The sequence below is a fragment of the Lycium ferocissimum genome, chromosome 5 (genome assembly GCF_029784015.1).
Source record: "Lycium ferocissimum isolate CSIRO_LF1 chromosome 5, AGI_CSIRO_Lferr_CH_V1, whole genome shotgun sequence".
NCBI lineage: Eukaryota > Viridiplantae > Streptophyta > Magnoliopsida > Solanales > Solanaceae > Lycium > Lycium ferocissimum.
In genome coordinates, this window is record NC_081346.1 from 8921760 (window position 1) to 8939967 (window position 18208).

Sequence of the window (18208 nt, forward strand, 5' to 3'; positions counted from 1 at the left end):
GGTCGGCAAGTTTGTTCACCGGCCACCATTTCTCCCGGCGAGGTTGGCTAGTTTTTTTTTTTTTTTTTGGCGGAGAAGATAAGTATGATACTTGGCATCGCGTGGAACGCAAAGAGTGACAAATTCATGAGAAATTTAGACTTTCGGAGAGCTACGATTGATTAAGCTGTGAATCTAGTAGTGGTGGTGGGATGAATTTGGTGGTGGGTGATTATACCCATGGTGGTTGAGTGGTTGCATTTTTTATGAATGTGAAGGAGAAGCAATTAAATGACATGGATTTAAAAAAAAACAAAAAACAAATTTGGCAGTTTATTGATGTGGCATTGACGTGGCACTGACATGGCGGGCGAGTGTATTACACCTCCCCATGTGCAGCTGTTTATAACTGTATGAGGGTTAAAATAATTCACTTTTAAGATGTTCGAGTGTATATTAGGTCACCGGTATAGTTTAAGTGTGACATCGACATTTTGGGTATAGTTTAGGGTTGATTTGATGTATTTTGCCAATTTTTTTCTAAAAGAAAAAAGGGAACTTCCATACATAGGATGGAGAGGAAACAAATGTTCAATATCACTTATGGAACTTATTTTTCTACTTCCACTTGGAAGTTATTTTCCTCATTTTAAGGAATTTATTTTCCTATAGAAAGCTATTTTCCAAAATTTGACCATCAAAATACGAGATTCAAAAAACATCTATGAGAAATGTTTTTCTCTATACAAAACACACCCTTAATCCTTTATTATTTGTTAAAATTATCAAGAGTTCATTTTTGAAATTGTATTGAAGATTCATTTTTTCTATTTGTTTGTTATTTTTAAATAACCGAATTCATATTTCTAGTTTTTAAACTGTAACAAATAATCCGTACCTATGTAATAAAAATATCAAGAAAAGCAAATTTTAGATGTAAAAAATATGATTTACACACCCTTAATCTTTTATTATTTGTTAAAATTATCAAGAGTTCATTTTTGAAATTGCATTGAAGATTCATTTTTTCTATTTGTTTGTTATTTTTAAATAACTGAATTCATATTTCTAGTTGAAATATTTAAACTGTAACAAATAATCCGTACCAACGTAATAAAAATATCAAGAAAAACAAATTTTAGATGTAAAAAATATGATTTACACTTGAAAGTATTTTATATTTTTCAAAAAAAATAAAAATCTTATGTTGGTAAAAAGTGTGGGTGCTGGAAATCTTAATAGTTCAGTTGGTTGACTATCTGAACTTTTATCTTGTTGACGAATGTTCGATTCTCTATCCGGTAATTCCTTCCTTTGTTTCCCCTTCCCCCACCCCCAATATTTTTTTTTTTTTTTTTTCGAAAAGGGCGGGGCCCCAAAAATTGGGGCCTAAAGCATGGACTCAGGTGGCTTTATCCGATAGCCGGCCCCGTATACAGTATTGGTCAATTCAAATAAGAACCGAAAAGTATGGGTCGTTTTTGTTATAAGCTTCAGCTGGGTGATTGAGTGTGTGTTAATCTCTTCTTCTTTTTTCTTGGTGGCATAAACTATTTTTCCATTTCTTGTGAAAAAAAAAACTGTTAATATAGAAATTTCCCATCCGACACATTAATTGAATTTAGTTAAAATATAAAGGCTTGAAAATGAAAAAGCGGGACGTGTAAAAATAACCTTTCCCTTTTGTTGATAAAAGGTGTGAAACGCAAAAAAATAAAAGTAAATACCTATCAAAAAGAAAAAGGAAAGTTAATTAACTTAGAGCCCAAGTGTAGCCGAACCGCCAAAATCAAGAATTCCCCTGTTTTTCCTAATTACCGAGTTTAATTGTAACCAACAATTTCCATACTTTCCATAAATGTTTCCTAAAATTAGTACTCCGCGTGAGTTGTTTTATGGAAACTTCACATCTTTATAAAGAACCTCAACAAACATTACTTGTTGTGCTTGTTCTTGATTAATTCTCTCTTCTTTGTAGCGTACTACTGTTCTTCATATTGCTTACTACTCTCTTTCTTTCTTCTCTGTTCTTTAACAGTGAGTCAATTTCTAATTCATTGATTAGAGAGTACTAGCGGATCATCGATTATTAAAGGATTTTCTCTTGTGATTCTTGACTCGTTCTTGTTTTACTTTTTTCAATGCGTAACATAAAATCAAAGACCATGTCACGGCTTCGTAAGGGTGTTCGATTTCACCCAACTGAAGTGGAGTTACTCAATTATCTCAAAAGGTTCTTGAGGGGTCAATCTTTACCGAGTCAATGCCCTATTCGGCTTGCGGATATCTATGGAGATCAACCTCCATCGATGATTCTTGGAGAAGAGAAAGTAGGCTACTTTATTTCACGGTTGAAGAAGCTGAAGAATTCAGATGAAAGGTTCCGTCGAACTTGCGCCAACGGGACTTGGACAGGCCAAACTAGTGGTATACCTATCGACAATCCCAAGGGAACTGTTATGGGCTTTAGAAGAAATTTAAAATATACTAGTAAGGAAAAAAAGCTAGACCGTACTACTAGTTGGTTGATGAGAGAGTACTTCGTGGGGGATGATTTCTTCAGGAAAAATGATATTCCTAAGCAAGATTTTGTAGTGTGCCGAATCAAGAAAATTATAAAAGAGAAAAAGGTAAAGGATGTTGCAGAATCAACAAGATGTTGCAGTTTTAATTATCGTTACGCCGCCTTATACTCGTAAGACCAAAGAAAAAGAACATAGTAGCAACCTAAGTGACTGCTTCGAGGAGATTGATTGGGCTGATGATCTGCTCATCAACATTGACGATTTTGGTGATATAATTTGTTGTTAATTCACAATTTTGAATTGTAAATCTGGGAAAGTAAAGATTGTTTTACAATTATTGTCTTATTGAATGAGAAAGATAGCTTTACAACTTTATTGTTTTGTTTTGCGTGTGTGTCTTGTAGAAATTATTCTTCTATATATTCTAATAGATTGATTAGTCTACTTCACTTAAGGTTTCTAGTCTTCAGAATTTTTGCAGATTAAGTATTCATTTTTTTTAACATTCACGTTGTCTTATTACCTACTGGGAGTGAATTAAGATATACAACGAAAAATCGTATCTTTACGCGACCACTAACTAACTTGCATCGACTAAAGTTTTTGAATAAGTCGAGCCAGTCCCTTGTCTTACCTAAGGCGTTATTAGTCTGTGTTACATTGCCTTGCATTAACTGCCTTGAAATACGATTGTTTATATATGCATCAGTGGATTGTTTCCTTTACTAACTAGCCTACTTCCAACAACTAGAAAGTGACTGTTGCTCTGCATCTGAAGCAGGACTAAACCAAGAATTCAGCTGAGATGATAGAATATAATATAGAAATTTTGAAATTGTCAACTAAGACTCAGATTAAAAGGTTTGAAAAAATAAAGGCATTAATAACCCACAACCAAAAGAAGGCATAGAGGTAGCAGCAGAAGGATGATTAACAAAATCCTAGCCCTCAATAGAAAGTGCATAATCTTAGCAGGTAATGAATAAGTGTAGCAGATCTTAAAAGCATGATGTTAGTTAGTATCAAATGTTTACTATCATGCCAAAAGCTATAGCTGATAGTAAGGGTATAACTCTATTTCTTAACCAAGCGCACCAAGCAAACACCATGTTCAATCATGACCACTCCGACCCAGGCTATCACCTTGCCATATCAGCAGGTATATAAGCTCAAAATGTGTCAAAAATGACATGATAGACGGTTAATTTTTAAAGGGTATAAATGGTCCATTTTTAAACTGGTAGGATATATTTCGTCCCATTTGCAAACAAAGGGTATAATTGCCCCCATTTTCAATAGTTGAGAGGCAAATTTAACCCTTTTCACTAAAATGTATGTGAATGGCGAAATAGTTTTAGACAAATGTAGGCACAAAGTATTTTTTATTTTATGTGAAATACATATTAGTTTCATTAATCTACTACAGAGGTAAAGAAATAGGTTAAAGTCTAACCCTCCCATATTTAAGTTGGTAAGTATACAGTTGGGGCTTTATTATTTTGGCCAAAAAATTATTTGGGTAAAAGATAATGGAGCTTTAATTAGTTATTTTTGAAAAATTTAGCCTGAAAAGGAAAAAAAATACACAATTGAAATAGATCGTTATATATTGTATCTAAAGAAGAAAAAAGTGCAAAGTTTCAACTTCATTAATTTGGCTATACCTTTTTCGGTATCTAAAAATAATGAAGCTATAGCCAAATATTTTTTACTAATTTGAACCGAAATAAAGATACAAAATCAAAATAAATAATCATTACATTTAAAGAGGAAATAACAAAAAGCACAGAGTTGGTACTCCATTATTTGAGCTAAAACGGTTTTCATTTTGCTAAAAGGATGGAGTTCCAACCATTTTTTCCAAGAAAAAAGAAAAATACATAGTTAAAGTAAATTGTCATTGCATCTAAAAAGAATCTGAATAAATGTGCATTGTATATTAAGATAAAAACAAAAATACGACACAATTAAAAAAGATAAACTACTGAATATGACAGTGTGACAATAAATGATAGGAAAATAACTACATGAGAGCTGGTTTTTCAATTTTTCTTCGTTCATATGCGCTTAAAATTGTGTTCATTCACTCTTTTCCCACATCAACATCAAGGAAATTAAAGACTATCAACAAATTCAGAAGAACAATTAAAATTGCACATAATTCAACGATGCAACTAATAATTCATATAAAGCACTGTTTTAAATGCACTTTTGGAGCGAGTTCCGTACAGGATATAGTAAAAACGCACTGCGGCAATTTAAGAGGGCGAGTCATTATTCTCGAGGTAAACTTAACTGTTGCAAGAGTTTTTATTTTGGGACGTAGAGGCCCAAAAATTCTCTCCTAATTAGAATCAAAATTGTTAAACAAGTCCATAATTTAATACCAAAAATACAAAAATCAGCTTATTATTAGATTCTAAGAAGTTAAAAAATAATTCAAAGGTATTTTTTACATAACAGTATCTTTATTTTTCCTCTTCGTCTTCTAGGGGTAGAGAGGAAAATGATCAATTTGCAAAGCACAAAGAAAAACGTGTCATTCTTCATCACTTGCTCCGGTTCGAGGCTTCTGATTGTAAGTTCCTTCTTGACTTATCTTTATTTTTCAGTTAGTCTATATTTATTTTTTTTCAAAGTATAATTAACCTTTTAGATGAAGCAGTTCTAATTATTATTTTTAGTTGATTGTTGATTTTGTTTTAGAGTTGTAAGATTAAATAGTATTATATACATTTTCACTTATTCAATATTTTCATAGAATTTCTACAACTTTACTCTTTGAATATTTATTTTCATTAGCGGTTCAAATTCAAGATATAAAAATAATAATTTTAAATAAAGAAAATAATTTGTATGGCACGTTAAATAAGTCTTGTTAATAAGACTTCATAATTATTGAAATTCTTAATTACAATTGGATAATTTTAAATTAAGAAATTATTTATGATGAAGGAATTTTGGTCAAGAATTTAAAAAATACCAAAAGACCGCAAGTAATTCTATATTTTATAAAATAATATGATTTAAATTTAACATTGGCATTTTTATGAATTTGTGAGCATGTAATAATTTTAGATAGAAATAAATCTATTTTGATATTTATTAAGTTTTAATTTCACTCATAATTTCATTGGCAAGAGCTATTGCAAAACTCATTTTTTCATCCGATACAACAACAGATTTAAATTTTTTATACGACAATATTTATAACCTTTGTTTAGGGACTTTGCTCAAATTTACCTATTAATGATATTATAAGGATATGAATTAATAATAATTAAAGTATATTAATAAAGTACCGCTTTCAATTCATTTTACTTTTATGCTTATTTTACAAAGAAAATTTCTCCATTCCATTTTAATTATTATTTGGTTTTTTCATGTGCATTAAAAAAAAATACAAAGTATTATTTATTGAGTTATGCTATTTATTAGATTCTTTTTAATTAAGCAATATTACCTCCTTATAGAGGTTGATTCATCCCGAGCGAGATGCCATTCACTTATACGCCCAATGCGGCATTTATACACCGTAAAAACCCATAAAAAAAACATTTATATTTCTTCATTGAACTTTTGTCAATAATCAGACACAGATAGTCATGATCTCGAGTATTAGATTAGCTTTAGTTAAACCATAATAATGGTAGTAATAGTAATTAGACTTTTAGCAAGCGATTACCAAAAGAACATATTAAAAATAAATAATCTTACCAAAATTGAATTAGATGAATAGAAAAAGTTTACATGCGTAAATGTGAAAATTGACAACTTAAGATAAGATATGATAGTGGGACCCATATATTTTACTTTTCCAAAACCAGCAAAATCCTTGGCAAAGCTGAGCTACAACAGGTGTCCAACTTCAGAGCATCCAAAAACAAAATTACCAAGTTGACCCTCTGAGGACGACAACACTTTGTGGTTCTCGTTTATATATAATAATAATATTAATTGATAGGATATTAAAAATTAATGATTCATCGAGCTTATGCCATCACCCAAGGTTTTGATTTAAATTATCCCGCATTATAATCCAAGTTAAGGTGAAATATCCTGTAATTAAGTTTTGGAAGCCTAAACTTAATTATGGTTCCATGTACCAAACGATCCCTAAGGCTTACTCATGCACCCTCAACTCAATAAGAAGCCTCACCTCGCGCTCTACTTTTAAAAAAACTGATATGAAGTGCAGTATAAAATGTATTTAGATATTATGCCAAAAAGACATGTAACCAAATGTGAAAAGACATCAAATGACATGAAGCTTGTCCGAGAAGCCATTCTCCTAATTGTCGTTTGATCAAGGCCATTGTTGCTCTTCTCTCTCTTTGTGCTCGACAACCGCTTTACAAGTATATATGTGATGGTAATTCCCATGTATCTTCAAATTTAATATCGCATCCATAATTTATATTAATCCGATAAGTACATCTATTATTAGTAATTAAATTATGTAGTTAGTTAACAATTTAATATACAGTTGATCTGACAGCGGGTAAAGGTTTTTAAGCAAAACCCTGATAAAATTCAGAATTCCTAGGTCCAACCATTGGTCAACTTAAGTAAAGGTTGTACTTAAGTTGAAGTAATGTACTATTTTGATTCAAGATGTAATTTCTTGGTGAACTTCACATTGAATAAATTGTGCTTACATGAAAATTGTTTTTTCGTTTGTAAATGTTATCACCTTTTGTAGTTCAATGGCTCTCTCATTATAGCATAGATTGTCAAGTGCCTTCGTATATAGATGTATTCTGGCTGTTTTCTCCTTTTCGAACTCCCAAGGGTTTGGCCTAGAGTTACAACAACAACATACCCACCAGTAGCTTCCACAAGCTGAGCTCCCCATAGGTAGAGCGTATGTAGACTTTACCCCTACCTTGGCAGGTAATTAAGAGGTTGTTTCCGATAGACCCTGCTCAAGTAAAGCAAAGGGTCTGGCCTAGGGAAAAAAAAAAGAACTAGGTGCCTCAAAGGTGCAGAGTCACATGTATTTATGTTGGTCGGAGGTCGAAGGTGTGCCCAAACTGGCCAGAGACACCACTTTTATCAGGGAAAAATTAAAGGAAGGGAAGGAAAGGGAAGGAAAAGCTGAATGGTAAATTTAGTTATTCTTTGTTTGGTTTGACAAAACAAATAAATGATGGTTCTGAAAATGGAACAATTAATTTTTTTATGAGAAGAGAATCTGGTGAGATTGTTGAACTATGGTAATTTTGTGTAGTTATCACTGCAAACTTCTATGAAATTATTTTTTTTGAGGTTTAAACAAGACAGAAGGAATTATTTTCGAAATTTTTTCCTTTGTTTTGTTTCTTACTTACCCTATTTTGAGATGGAAACATATCTTGTATTTTGTGATACTGATGGATTCTGGCAAATTAGGATCTCCAAGTTTTTTTTTTTTTTTTTTGGGGGGGGGGGGGGGGGGGGGGGTGGGGGGTCATTTGATTTATATATAAAGGTTTTCATTTTGAGTAAAATTAAGGTTAATGGTGCTTTGCCCATGAGGAGTTGTCAACATTAATATTCAACCCCCGATACTTTTATTTTAATAACTAGTAATATTACCCGCGCTTTGCGCGGCGTGAAAAACATCAATAAACTTTAAAATAACATTTTTATAAACTTTTGGTCTAGATAAAATTTTCAAACATAAAATATAAAATTTTGTAATATATTAATGAAATCACCAATATAAACAACTACATTTTTTGCTATCAAATTTTGTAGAAGAATTAATTTTTGAAGAAAATTTTCAATTTTATATATGTGTCTGATGGGGTTTAGCACATATTTATATTAATTAAATTATATAAATAAGTAATTTTTCTTGATATTTATTTTGATTCTTAGTAGATGTGTTTTTAAAAAGCTTTTACTATTCAAAGTAGCATTAATTTTGATGTGATGACAGGCTAAAAAATGTACATAGCTACCCCCTGGATCTTTACAGTTTGTTTTTGTGCTGAAGTTTTTTTTATTTTTTATAACACTGGTGTCTAAGCACTATTATCAACTACTTTAGCAGGCCCCTATTACTTCCTACTAACACAAATATTATACTTTGTTTTCAAGGCTTTTGCAGATGATCAGAATACATATGAGTTTGTAAAACTTTGCTTACCAAAGGTTTCGACATCCTCAAAGATGATTACTGAACCACTCGCATGGAAAAATTCTTACACTTACCATAACCCAAAGGAATGGATAAACGGTGTTGTTATAGAGAAGTTTGACTGTACTTTATAACTTTTGGACAATTTTATTAAAACTAAACAAATACGACCACGTGGAATTACTTATAATTTCAACACAAGGGAGTATTATTTATACACACAAAAGTAACTCCGACCACCCCCCCACCCCCCAAAACACCCGCCGCAAACCCAATTCCCAAATTAGACTTGTTCACTAGCTAACTTCACTAACTTTAACTAATTCCTAATTCCAGCTCATTGATCCATATGACTAGAATTAAATTGCATCAATTTCCCTTCTGGAAAAGATCATATAACTAAAGAGATGGTAAAAAGAGAACAACTGATAGTTGAGGTGTGTTTTAATACATAGATGTTGATAATTTAGGTAGGATTAGGGACCAACTGATAGTTGGGATGTGAAACTCTCGAAAAAGCGATAATGATCATGTGTGTTTTTGACCTTATGTTAACTCATAATTAAAAGAACATTTGTAACATACTACTACAAAACCAAATCTCCATCAAAAGATGAAATCAAGTCTTCAGGATTTATAAAACTCCCAAATAAAATCTATGGTGTGTTCGATATGGAGAAAATGTTGTCCAATTTTCTCATGTTCACCGGTCATAATTTTTGAAAAACATTTTCTCTAGGAAAATAAGTTTCTCAATTAGGGTATAATACCACTTTTAACAGAAGAATCTAAAAGACAGTTTTTTTTTTTTTTTTTTATTTTTTAACTTTTTTCATTTCAGAAGTTTTATTCATTACTATTGTTATTGGTTTTACCTTTTTAACTCTGGGATGAAAACACAATAGAAGAAGAGTGTCTAGTGAGTAGTAATGTTTTACCGAAAGAGGAATGTTACAACATTTGCTACCACAGTATTAAAAGTAAAGAACACAATTTTACTTTCATATTTTGTTCTCCGCTATTTATATATGCTGTTGTTTCAATTCTAGATTATGTACATTCACAAGAAGTGTTAGTTACTGTGAACAGTTATGCAACAATATTACTGTTTATTTTTACAATAAACATAATCAAAAAGTCTATAATAAGGATTTCATGAATCATTATTATTGGTGTATTCATAATGTTAGTAGAATCATTCGTAACACGATTTTACTCTCATAGCTTCGTTGTCCGAAATTTTTGTTATTCTTTTTTGGGAAAAGGTTTAAATTGCCCTTCTGGTTTGTGAATGGTCTTATTTTGGCTCTCTGTTTAAAGTTGGGGCCAGATTTGCCCTCACGAAGTTATTGCACATTTGATTTGCCAACTCAACTAACAGAATCATTATAAAATAATAATAAAAATTAAAAACTAGGAAAAAGTCCAACATTGCACTTGTGGTTTGCGAAATTGTCCAAAATTGCCCATTTACTTGTTTGGTTCACTAGTTGTTTTATGTTACTTGTAGTTATGAAAATTTGTTTAACGTGAGATATACACTCGCTTTGTAGTTAATTCAGTTTGGAAGATTGTAAATATATATTCCTCTATAGTGTAGATAAAAATGTCCGTATGTTGTTTAATTTTGATTAATAGGGTACTTATATATGTTTCTTAATAATGAATCGGGGACTCTTATGGAGGTTAATTAAATAAATATTTTTACGGCTCACGCGTGCTGAATTAGAAATTTCCTATTCGATGCATTAATTGAATTTAGTTAAAGTAGAGAATTTAAAATGAAAGAGAGGGAAGTAAAAAATTACCTCTTCCTTTTATTCTGTTATTTGAAAATACTGTAAACTAGAAATTTCCTATTAGATGAATAAAGTTAGTAAAATAAATACTAATAAAATGAAGTTTTTTTTTTTTTTTTTTAAAAAAAGAGATAAGGAAACGATCTTTTCAGAAGTAATACTTCAGTTAAAACGGTGGGGTACTATTAAGTTAGTTCAAGAGTATAAATATAGGGAATTGTAAAAGTATTCGGAAAGAAATAGTAACTTGAGTCCCAAGCTGAAGCTTCCTTAAAGATCTAAGTAACACTTATGTACCCTAGTACTAGTAAAATTTGTTGCATGTATTTTCTTCTGGAATTCCTTATCACATCTCTCTATATATAGTCCATAAAGCATCCACATTACTTATTAACTTCTACCATTCGTTTAGGTTTTCGTCTGATCATACTTAATTCACTTCCCATCTTTGTGTCTGAAGGGTTTTGTTTGTTTGCGGCAATTACTTTCTTGTCTCCTTCTTGTGTTTCTCTATACGCAAGAAAAAGAGACGATCATGTCGACGGTAATTGCTGCACGCCGGCATGTCAAGGGTGTACGTTTTCACCCTACTGACACGGAGCTAATCACCTATCTTAAAAAGTTCTTCAAGAGTGAACGTTTTTCGAGTCAGTGCCCTATCCAGTTTGCAGATATTTATGGAGATCAGCCGCCATGGGAGATATTTGGAACTTCTGAAGAGAAAGTCCGCTACTATATTACTCCGTTGAAGAAGCGGAAGAGTGAACATATAAGGTATTGTCGAACTTGCGCCAATGGGACATGGAAAGGCCAAACCAGTGAATATCCTATAAGGGACCGTAAGAGAACTGTGGTAGGGTTTGGAAGAAATTTCACGTTTCAAACTAAGGAACGGGAGCAAAACAAAACTTGGCTGATGAAAGAATATTTCGTCGCGGATGATTTCTTCAGCGAGAACAATATTCCTAAAGAAGATTATGTCATCAGCCGAATCAAGAAGAACATAAAAGATAAAAAGGTGAAGGATAATGAGGCAACTTATAACATGGAAGAACAATATGTTGCAGGAATTATCGAAGTTATGTTGCATGAACCAGCTGATGATCACTACTGCACAGCAAAACCAACGGAAGATCAAGTTATGGAGGAGACTGATCAATGGGACTCCATCATCGACGAGGTTTGTGATCAACAAGCTGATGAAGTTGAGAATACAACGTTCAACACTATCATGGAGAACCAAAATACAACATGGAGCAGTACCACCTTGGAACAAGAAGCATACGCACAACCTCTGATTAGGAATGAGCAAGTGCAAGGCGACAGAGCTAATCATGAGACTGACATTGGAAGCGGTGGATTCTGGGAAACGATAAGTGGAATATTGGAAGATGCTACTATTGATATTTCTGATTATTTGTAGCGGCTTGATGATGATCAGTTATCACTTCTAGATATGAATGGGACTATTGGAACATGAAAATCAGGATGCAATAGTATTATGCTTATACGCATTAATTCTAGTGTATGTTTATCAGCTGAAAAGCTCGCATAAATGTAAAGTTACAAGTATTTCATTCATCAGTTTTTTTTAATAGAATATTTAGTTTTGAGCTTGTATGGATTTATTAACTATAAATACTGAAAGTGAAAGGGAATAAATGGTTCATAGTATTGCCCAAAGAAATCAATGTCGAGGTTATTATTATCAGACAATAATGTTTCTTCGTTTCACTTCGTCACAGGATTTCGAATTCTTTTTTTTTTCTTTTCCGGACACATTGCAATGTTGTTTCATTCTTAGACCAAATGGTGGCCAACTCTTTCACGGATAGGATGTTGTCTAGTATGGCATGCAACATATTCATCACTAGAACTTTTTTATCCCTTTGTTCTGTTATCTTCTTTAGAAATAATGCGTACTAGTGGAAGAGAGTAAACTCAGCCTTTTTTAGTAGTAGTCAAACAATCAATATAGTTATTTCGTTCTTAGACCAAATGGTGGCAAAATCATCCCAGAAATACCATACAAAACCAATCTTAGAACCCGCTATGTCAACCGCCATAGGTATTTTCTAGAGAACAAATTCCAAATACTTCTTTTAAATTTTAACTTCAAATATATTTTTAAATTTTTTAACCAAATCATGTCCAAACATCTGCTAAATGTCACACCATCTTCTGATTTGGCAAAACACACCAGGCATATAGCTTGCCACAAAAGGGGCGGAAATTAATGCATCATCCACAATTCCTGAGAAATCTGTAGCTATATAGTTGAGCCAAAAAAAAAAGGGGAACAGAAGAGGATCATGTGGGAATTGACGTTGATCTCATAACTATGTTAAAGCAATTCAAATTTTGCACTACATGTTTACACAAATTGTGTTCTGTTAGTCATTGGAATATCAAGATTAAGAGATGGTCCCCCAATATATCTTTCTGAATAAGTTGAGAATTTGAGTTTCTTGGACCAAAGCCAAATCTTTGAAAGAGAGAAACTCTCTCCTTGGGTCCTAGCATTGATTCTTCTGTAGTATCCCCAAGAATTGTGTACTTCTCACACTTAGCTTTGAAAATCTTCACATTAGGCAAAGCTGTCTACAACTCTGGATCAGCAACCACATATTGAAATGAACCCATTGCGAAACATCTCCTTCCATCAAAATTGCAACTGTTGATTTCCCCTTGACTTTTGTGTTCATTATTTTCATTTCCTTCATTTAGGCTTTTGAACTTACCTAATCTAACTGAGAAAACTCTCATTGATCTCCAACATTGTCTGGCTTTTGTCTGTTTGCATTTCCATCTTCCAAATGGAAACTCCATTGTTCTCTTGTTTCAATAGGGCTAAATAAGGGATTTTTCATAGAAATACCAGTAGGTAATTATACCTCTACATAAAGGGCAAGTGAGTTTGATAGGAGCCATGTGTCTATACAATGGATGTGAAAAGCATGGTTACACAATGAAGCAATCTGAGCCTGTCATGTTCCGAAAATTCAACAGCACAATCAAATGGCTCCTTCAGACCCCTAATAAAAAAAAAAAAAAAAAAAAAAAAGGGCAGCCCGGTGCACTAAGCTCATATGCGCGGGAGATCCGATTGCATTGTAAATGACATTTATGAAGGGAATCAATGTATTGATATTAAATTACGATAGTGCCATGCTATGATTATGAGACTATTAATAATGACCACAAGAGTCTGTCACCGCTTGTACATGTCATATGGAGGCCTTAAACAAGGCCGGACGCTGAAATGCCGCCTTGCATTTTACCGGACGCGGGTTAACGACATGATGATATATGATTGGTATGATGATGCAAGTATAGTATGATGATGTATATGTGATATGATAAGCTCGCTAGATAATGCGCAAGAGGCTAGTCTTTACTTTCTTTCATACCTCGGTACAATATTCGAATCTTTTCTTTGGACGTTGTGTTCATGCTCGAACCCGTGACCTCCTAATATCCTTGTAAATAAACACAGGCAGAATATCAATAATAGTTTGGTTTAAACCAGAATCATGCTAGCGAAAGAGCTGCTGAATCTGCCTTCGGAGTGCTTAGGGACTAGCTAGATGATTCTGCGAATCTATTGCATTGACAAAGAGATGATAAAGGAGGCATCTTTATACAACACCTAATCAGAAGACACGAAGTAGAAGGCCACTGACATAGAACGCAATAGCCATAATCACTATTGCCAACAGCAGAATTGGACTGATTCTGCTCATGGATGGATGGTGATAAAGTTTGCTACTTTTCAGAATCCTGATATATATATATACAAGGCAACACAGAAGGTCACATAACTATGGGTAATGATCTCCTAAAGTCATGTTTCTTTATTTTGTAACAACAAAGTCACCCAAGTTTCCCTATATCACATCAAATGTTACCCAATAAATATTTAGCCAATAAAATATGATATGTCATTTAATTTACTCCACGTAGACTCTTTTTTCCCCTCAGTTGACATGACAAAAAGACCCGACGCGACCCAAACCCAAACCCAAAATAACCCTTATTAACCCTATTCTCTCTTAATTAAGATAGAGTTTCACTCTCTTAATTAGTTTTTGCAATCATCCGCACCGTAGCATTAATGTTCCCTGTAGGCTTTGTTGTAGTGAACTTAGAAGAAGTCGTATGGTTCACTCTCATACTAGTTCTAATGTAAATGTCATACTGATAGGGGCCTCTGGTTTTAAGTAAGTTTGCTTTAATATAAGTCCTTTTATTATCAAAAAAAAATAAAAAAAAATTGACAGTTGCTATGTAGAGAACAGTTGCAAACTGCGTGTTATTTTGTTATGGAAGGTATATTGAAAACCTTGTTTTGTTATTGGCATCTTTGTTTATATATTAATATATATATTTCCTAAATAGTTGTAGTCTGAAGCTAATATGGAAGTACAAACATATTACAAGGGACTTGAGTGAAGATTGAAAAAGGCCTAAATTTACTTAATGTCGTTAAAAAAATCCTTATGGACTTCGCCTGAGAGAAGGAAAAAGAAAACAATACGATTTTAGGAAAATGACGGGCCAATTTTTCTCAAGGAGCGTGAAACTCTATTTTAATTAAGAGAGAATAGAGTTAATAAGGGTGAATTTTAGTTTAGGTTGGGTCTTTTTGCCACGAGGACCGAGCAAAAAAAAAAAGTCCATGTGTAGTAAATTAAATGTCATTTCATATTGTATTGGTCAAATACCTGTTGGGTGACTTTTGATGTGATATAGAGAAAGTTGGGTGACCTTATTGTTACAAAACAAAAAAACATGATTTTGAGAGATCATTACCCATAGTTGGTGTTACACCCCGCACTTCAGTGTTACACCCCGTAACTCGAAGAAGCACTGGTTACATTTGAATGTAAGTATGTCGAGCTATGGCTAGGTAAAACAACTTTGGAGTGTGAGGAACGAAGCATTATTAAGTATATTGTTTAAGTAAAGGATGAATTATGATCTTGTAAGTCGTAATCGGGAAGCACAACCTTGGAACCAAAAGACATGACCATTATCAAGTATGATTAGTGATAAATATCATGTATGGAGAGTTTCGAAAGATTTAGGGATCAAGCAAATCGAAGAAAATAAGTTTGACAAAAAATTTGGGAAAAGTTAGCAGGATTTTGGGCAGATTTTTAGTCAACTTTGGAGGGGTATATCTCCTAGTATATTAGGAGTTTTAGGTGCCGTTTGGCCATAAATACCAAAAAATATTTCACTTTTTTGGGAATTTTGGAGTTGGAGTTGTGTTTGGCCATAGTTTTTGGTGAAATGTAGTGTAAAAAAGTGAAAAATTTTGAAAAACAAGTTTTTCTTGTTTTTGGTATTCCGGAATACAACTCCGGAAAAAAGTGAATAATTTTTATGGCCAAACGCTAAAAGTAAAAAAAGTGAAAAAAAATTCCGGAAAAAAGTGAATAATTTTTATGGCCGAACGCCCACTTAAGGTGTTTCAAAAGCCTAGAATAAAGTTCGTCGAGTCTAGTTTCCAACGCAATAAACCGCTCATCGATACGATATCAAAGTAGAGAATTATAGACGTTACAAGTTAGGCTGACAGAGCGAAAACGTGCGCTACAGTAACTGCTACAGTGCCACCGACTTACCCACCTATAAAAGGGTTAAATTACCTCTTTTTGGTCATAATAATCTCCCAAATATTCCAGAAAAATCAGCAAGGAAAAGAGAGCATATTTACCTCATAAAAGTGAGGATTTTGAGTAATTTCAAGTGACGGAATATTAATCGAAGTCCAGGTAATGTGTAGTCGCGATTATAGTTTTATCTTGCGTTGGAATTGGCTTGGATTCAAAGTAGATATTGAAGATATTTCTGCTCTAGCAAGAATAAGGTATGAATCTCTCCTTATTAATATTAATTTCAGTTTATTTACGGAGATAAAGTTATTAAATAGTCGTACAACAAGTTGGATAGTTGAGAAACTTGGAAAACATCGTGTGGGATGTTTTATGGAGCCTATGGGTGTTGATAATGTTGTTGTGATGTTGGTATTGCTGTTGTTGTTGTTGGTCATTAGATTGTGATTTCGGGCTAGGCATATAAACAGGGGAGATGCTGCCCGAATTTCGGCAGATTCTAAATGGATTTAAATTGAAGGCTTGAGATAAGCATGTGACAATGAGCCTAACAATAGTATGAATGGTTTACATGTAGATTCACGAGCTTGGAAGGATAAACGTTGAATAGTTAAGGAGACCAAAAGGTATGTTAAGGTTGTTCCTCTCTCTTTTAAAGGCATGATTCTTTTCCTACCAACCATACATGAATTCTATAAAAATCCTCATTTCCAAGAATGTTAGAGATTCATGACTCTTAAAGTTTTTATGGTGATAAAGATGAATAATTTTTTTTATGATAACCATGACGATGATTATGAGGGATTTATTTACTAAAGCTCCAAGGCATACGGATTTCATGTTATTATGAGATGATTTTATTCATAGAGATTTTCAAGTACATGAGCTTTATATTATTATGAGGTGATTGAGCTTACTTTGCAATTTCTTAATTTCCTTCATTGTTGGTAATCTCACCTTATGACCCTTGTTCCTTCAAGGTGGGATAAACGATGATGATTGATCCCTAATATAATCGGAGGCTACCGACCTTACGTCACTCCGATATAGTTTTGGCTTTTGATTGGGCTCTTATGCATGCTTTATATATATATATATGTATTTTCTCACACCGCGCCGCGTTATAGTCGGCCGGGCATGGCACGTAGATGTGCACACCACTGCAGTGGGCATGTTATGATATTGCCCCGGACGCGGGCTAATGATGATAACACCGAGCCTTAATGGCCGGACATGATACTATATATATATGACACCGAGCCTTAATGGCCGGGCATGGTACTATATATATGTATAAAAATATTTTTTTTAAAAGGCTAAGCATGCATGACACCGCCTTATGAGGCATCCAGATGTACAGGTTATCTCTCATATTCCATGTTACCTTTCATATCTATATTATGTTGTTATTCATGCCTTACATACTCAGTACATTATTCGTACCGACGTCCCTTCTGGACGCCGCGCTCGTGCCCGCGGGTAGGCGGGGAGACGGATCGACCCGTAGGTGTTCTATCACGACGAATTCTCGGGAGCGCTCCACTTACTTCGAAGCTGCGATCTATTTGGTATTGTTCTTATGATCATTTGTATTCTATGTGAGGCTCGTAGACACGTGTGTACGGTTAGATGTTTTATAGCTCCACCGGTTCATATAGTTGTATAATATATCGGTGGTCTTGTCGACCTTATTTTAAGCTTTTGATACTTTCTTGTGTTTAGCCTTGCTTTCGCTTTATGATATACGTTATGTTGTGGCGACCTTGTCGGTCTGCAAATGTACATATGTGCTGAATGAGCGGATATTCCTATGTTGGGCCTTTTCTACGTACAGGTGTTCTTTGAGTTATGGTTTATAATGTGCAAAGTAACGGATAAGTCAGGTGGTTCCCGGCCTACGGGTCGGAGCCCGTCATACTCCTCGTAGGGGTGTGACAGTTGGGTGACCTTCTGTGTTACTATCTCCTTCGAACACTGGTAAGTGAAAAATGGAGAGGAAGGATAACCGGGAATATGCGAGATTGACGAGTTAAAAAATGACAATTTTCACACTATTTGCGGTAAACTTGGATTTAAATGGATAAATCTGCAATCACAAAACAAATAAATAATAGAAATGATTTTATCAATCGGTTTGTGAGTACAACTCCATTGTTATCC

At 33.6% G+C, this 18208-nt stretch overlaps 2 protein-coding genes and 1 pseudogene across 2 annotated transcripts; 2 read left to right on the forward strand and 1 right to left on the reverse strand.

Annotated features, from left to right (window-relative positions):
* The first annotated feature begins 2144 nt into the window (after positions 1 to 2144).
* On the forward strand, positions 2145 to 2678 carry LOC132057533 (NAC domain-containing protein 78-like). Its single transcript, XM_059450173.1, has one exon. The coding sequence runs from the start codon at positions 2145 to 2147 to the stop codon at positions 2676 to 2678; it is 534 nt and encodes a 177-aa protein (XP_059306156.1).
* Positions 2679 to 10868: 8190 nt separating this feature from the next.
* On the forward strand, positions 10869 to 11850 carry LOC132057534 (NAC domain-containing protein 78-like). The gene has a single exon (XM_059450174.1). The coding sequence runs from the start codon at positions 10963 to 10965 to the stop codon at positions 11848 to 11850; it is 888 nt and encodes a 295-aa protein (XP_059306157.1). The 5' UTR covers positions 10869 to 10962.
* Positions 11851 to 12762: 912 nt separating this feature from the next.
* LOC132057535 (RING-H2 finger protein ATL46-like) lies at positions 12763 to 13597 on the reverse strand (annotated as a pseudogene).
* Between the last annotated feature and the right edge of the window lie 4611 nt (positions 13598 to 18208).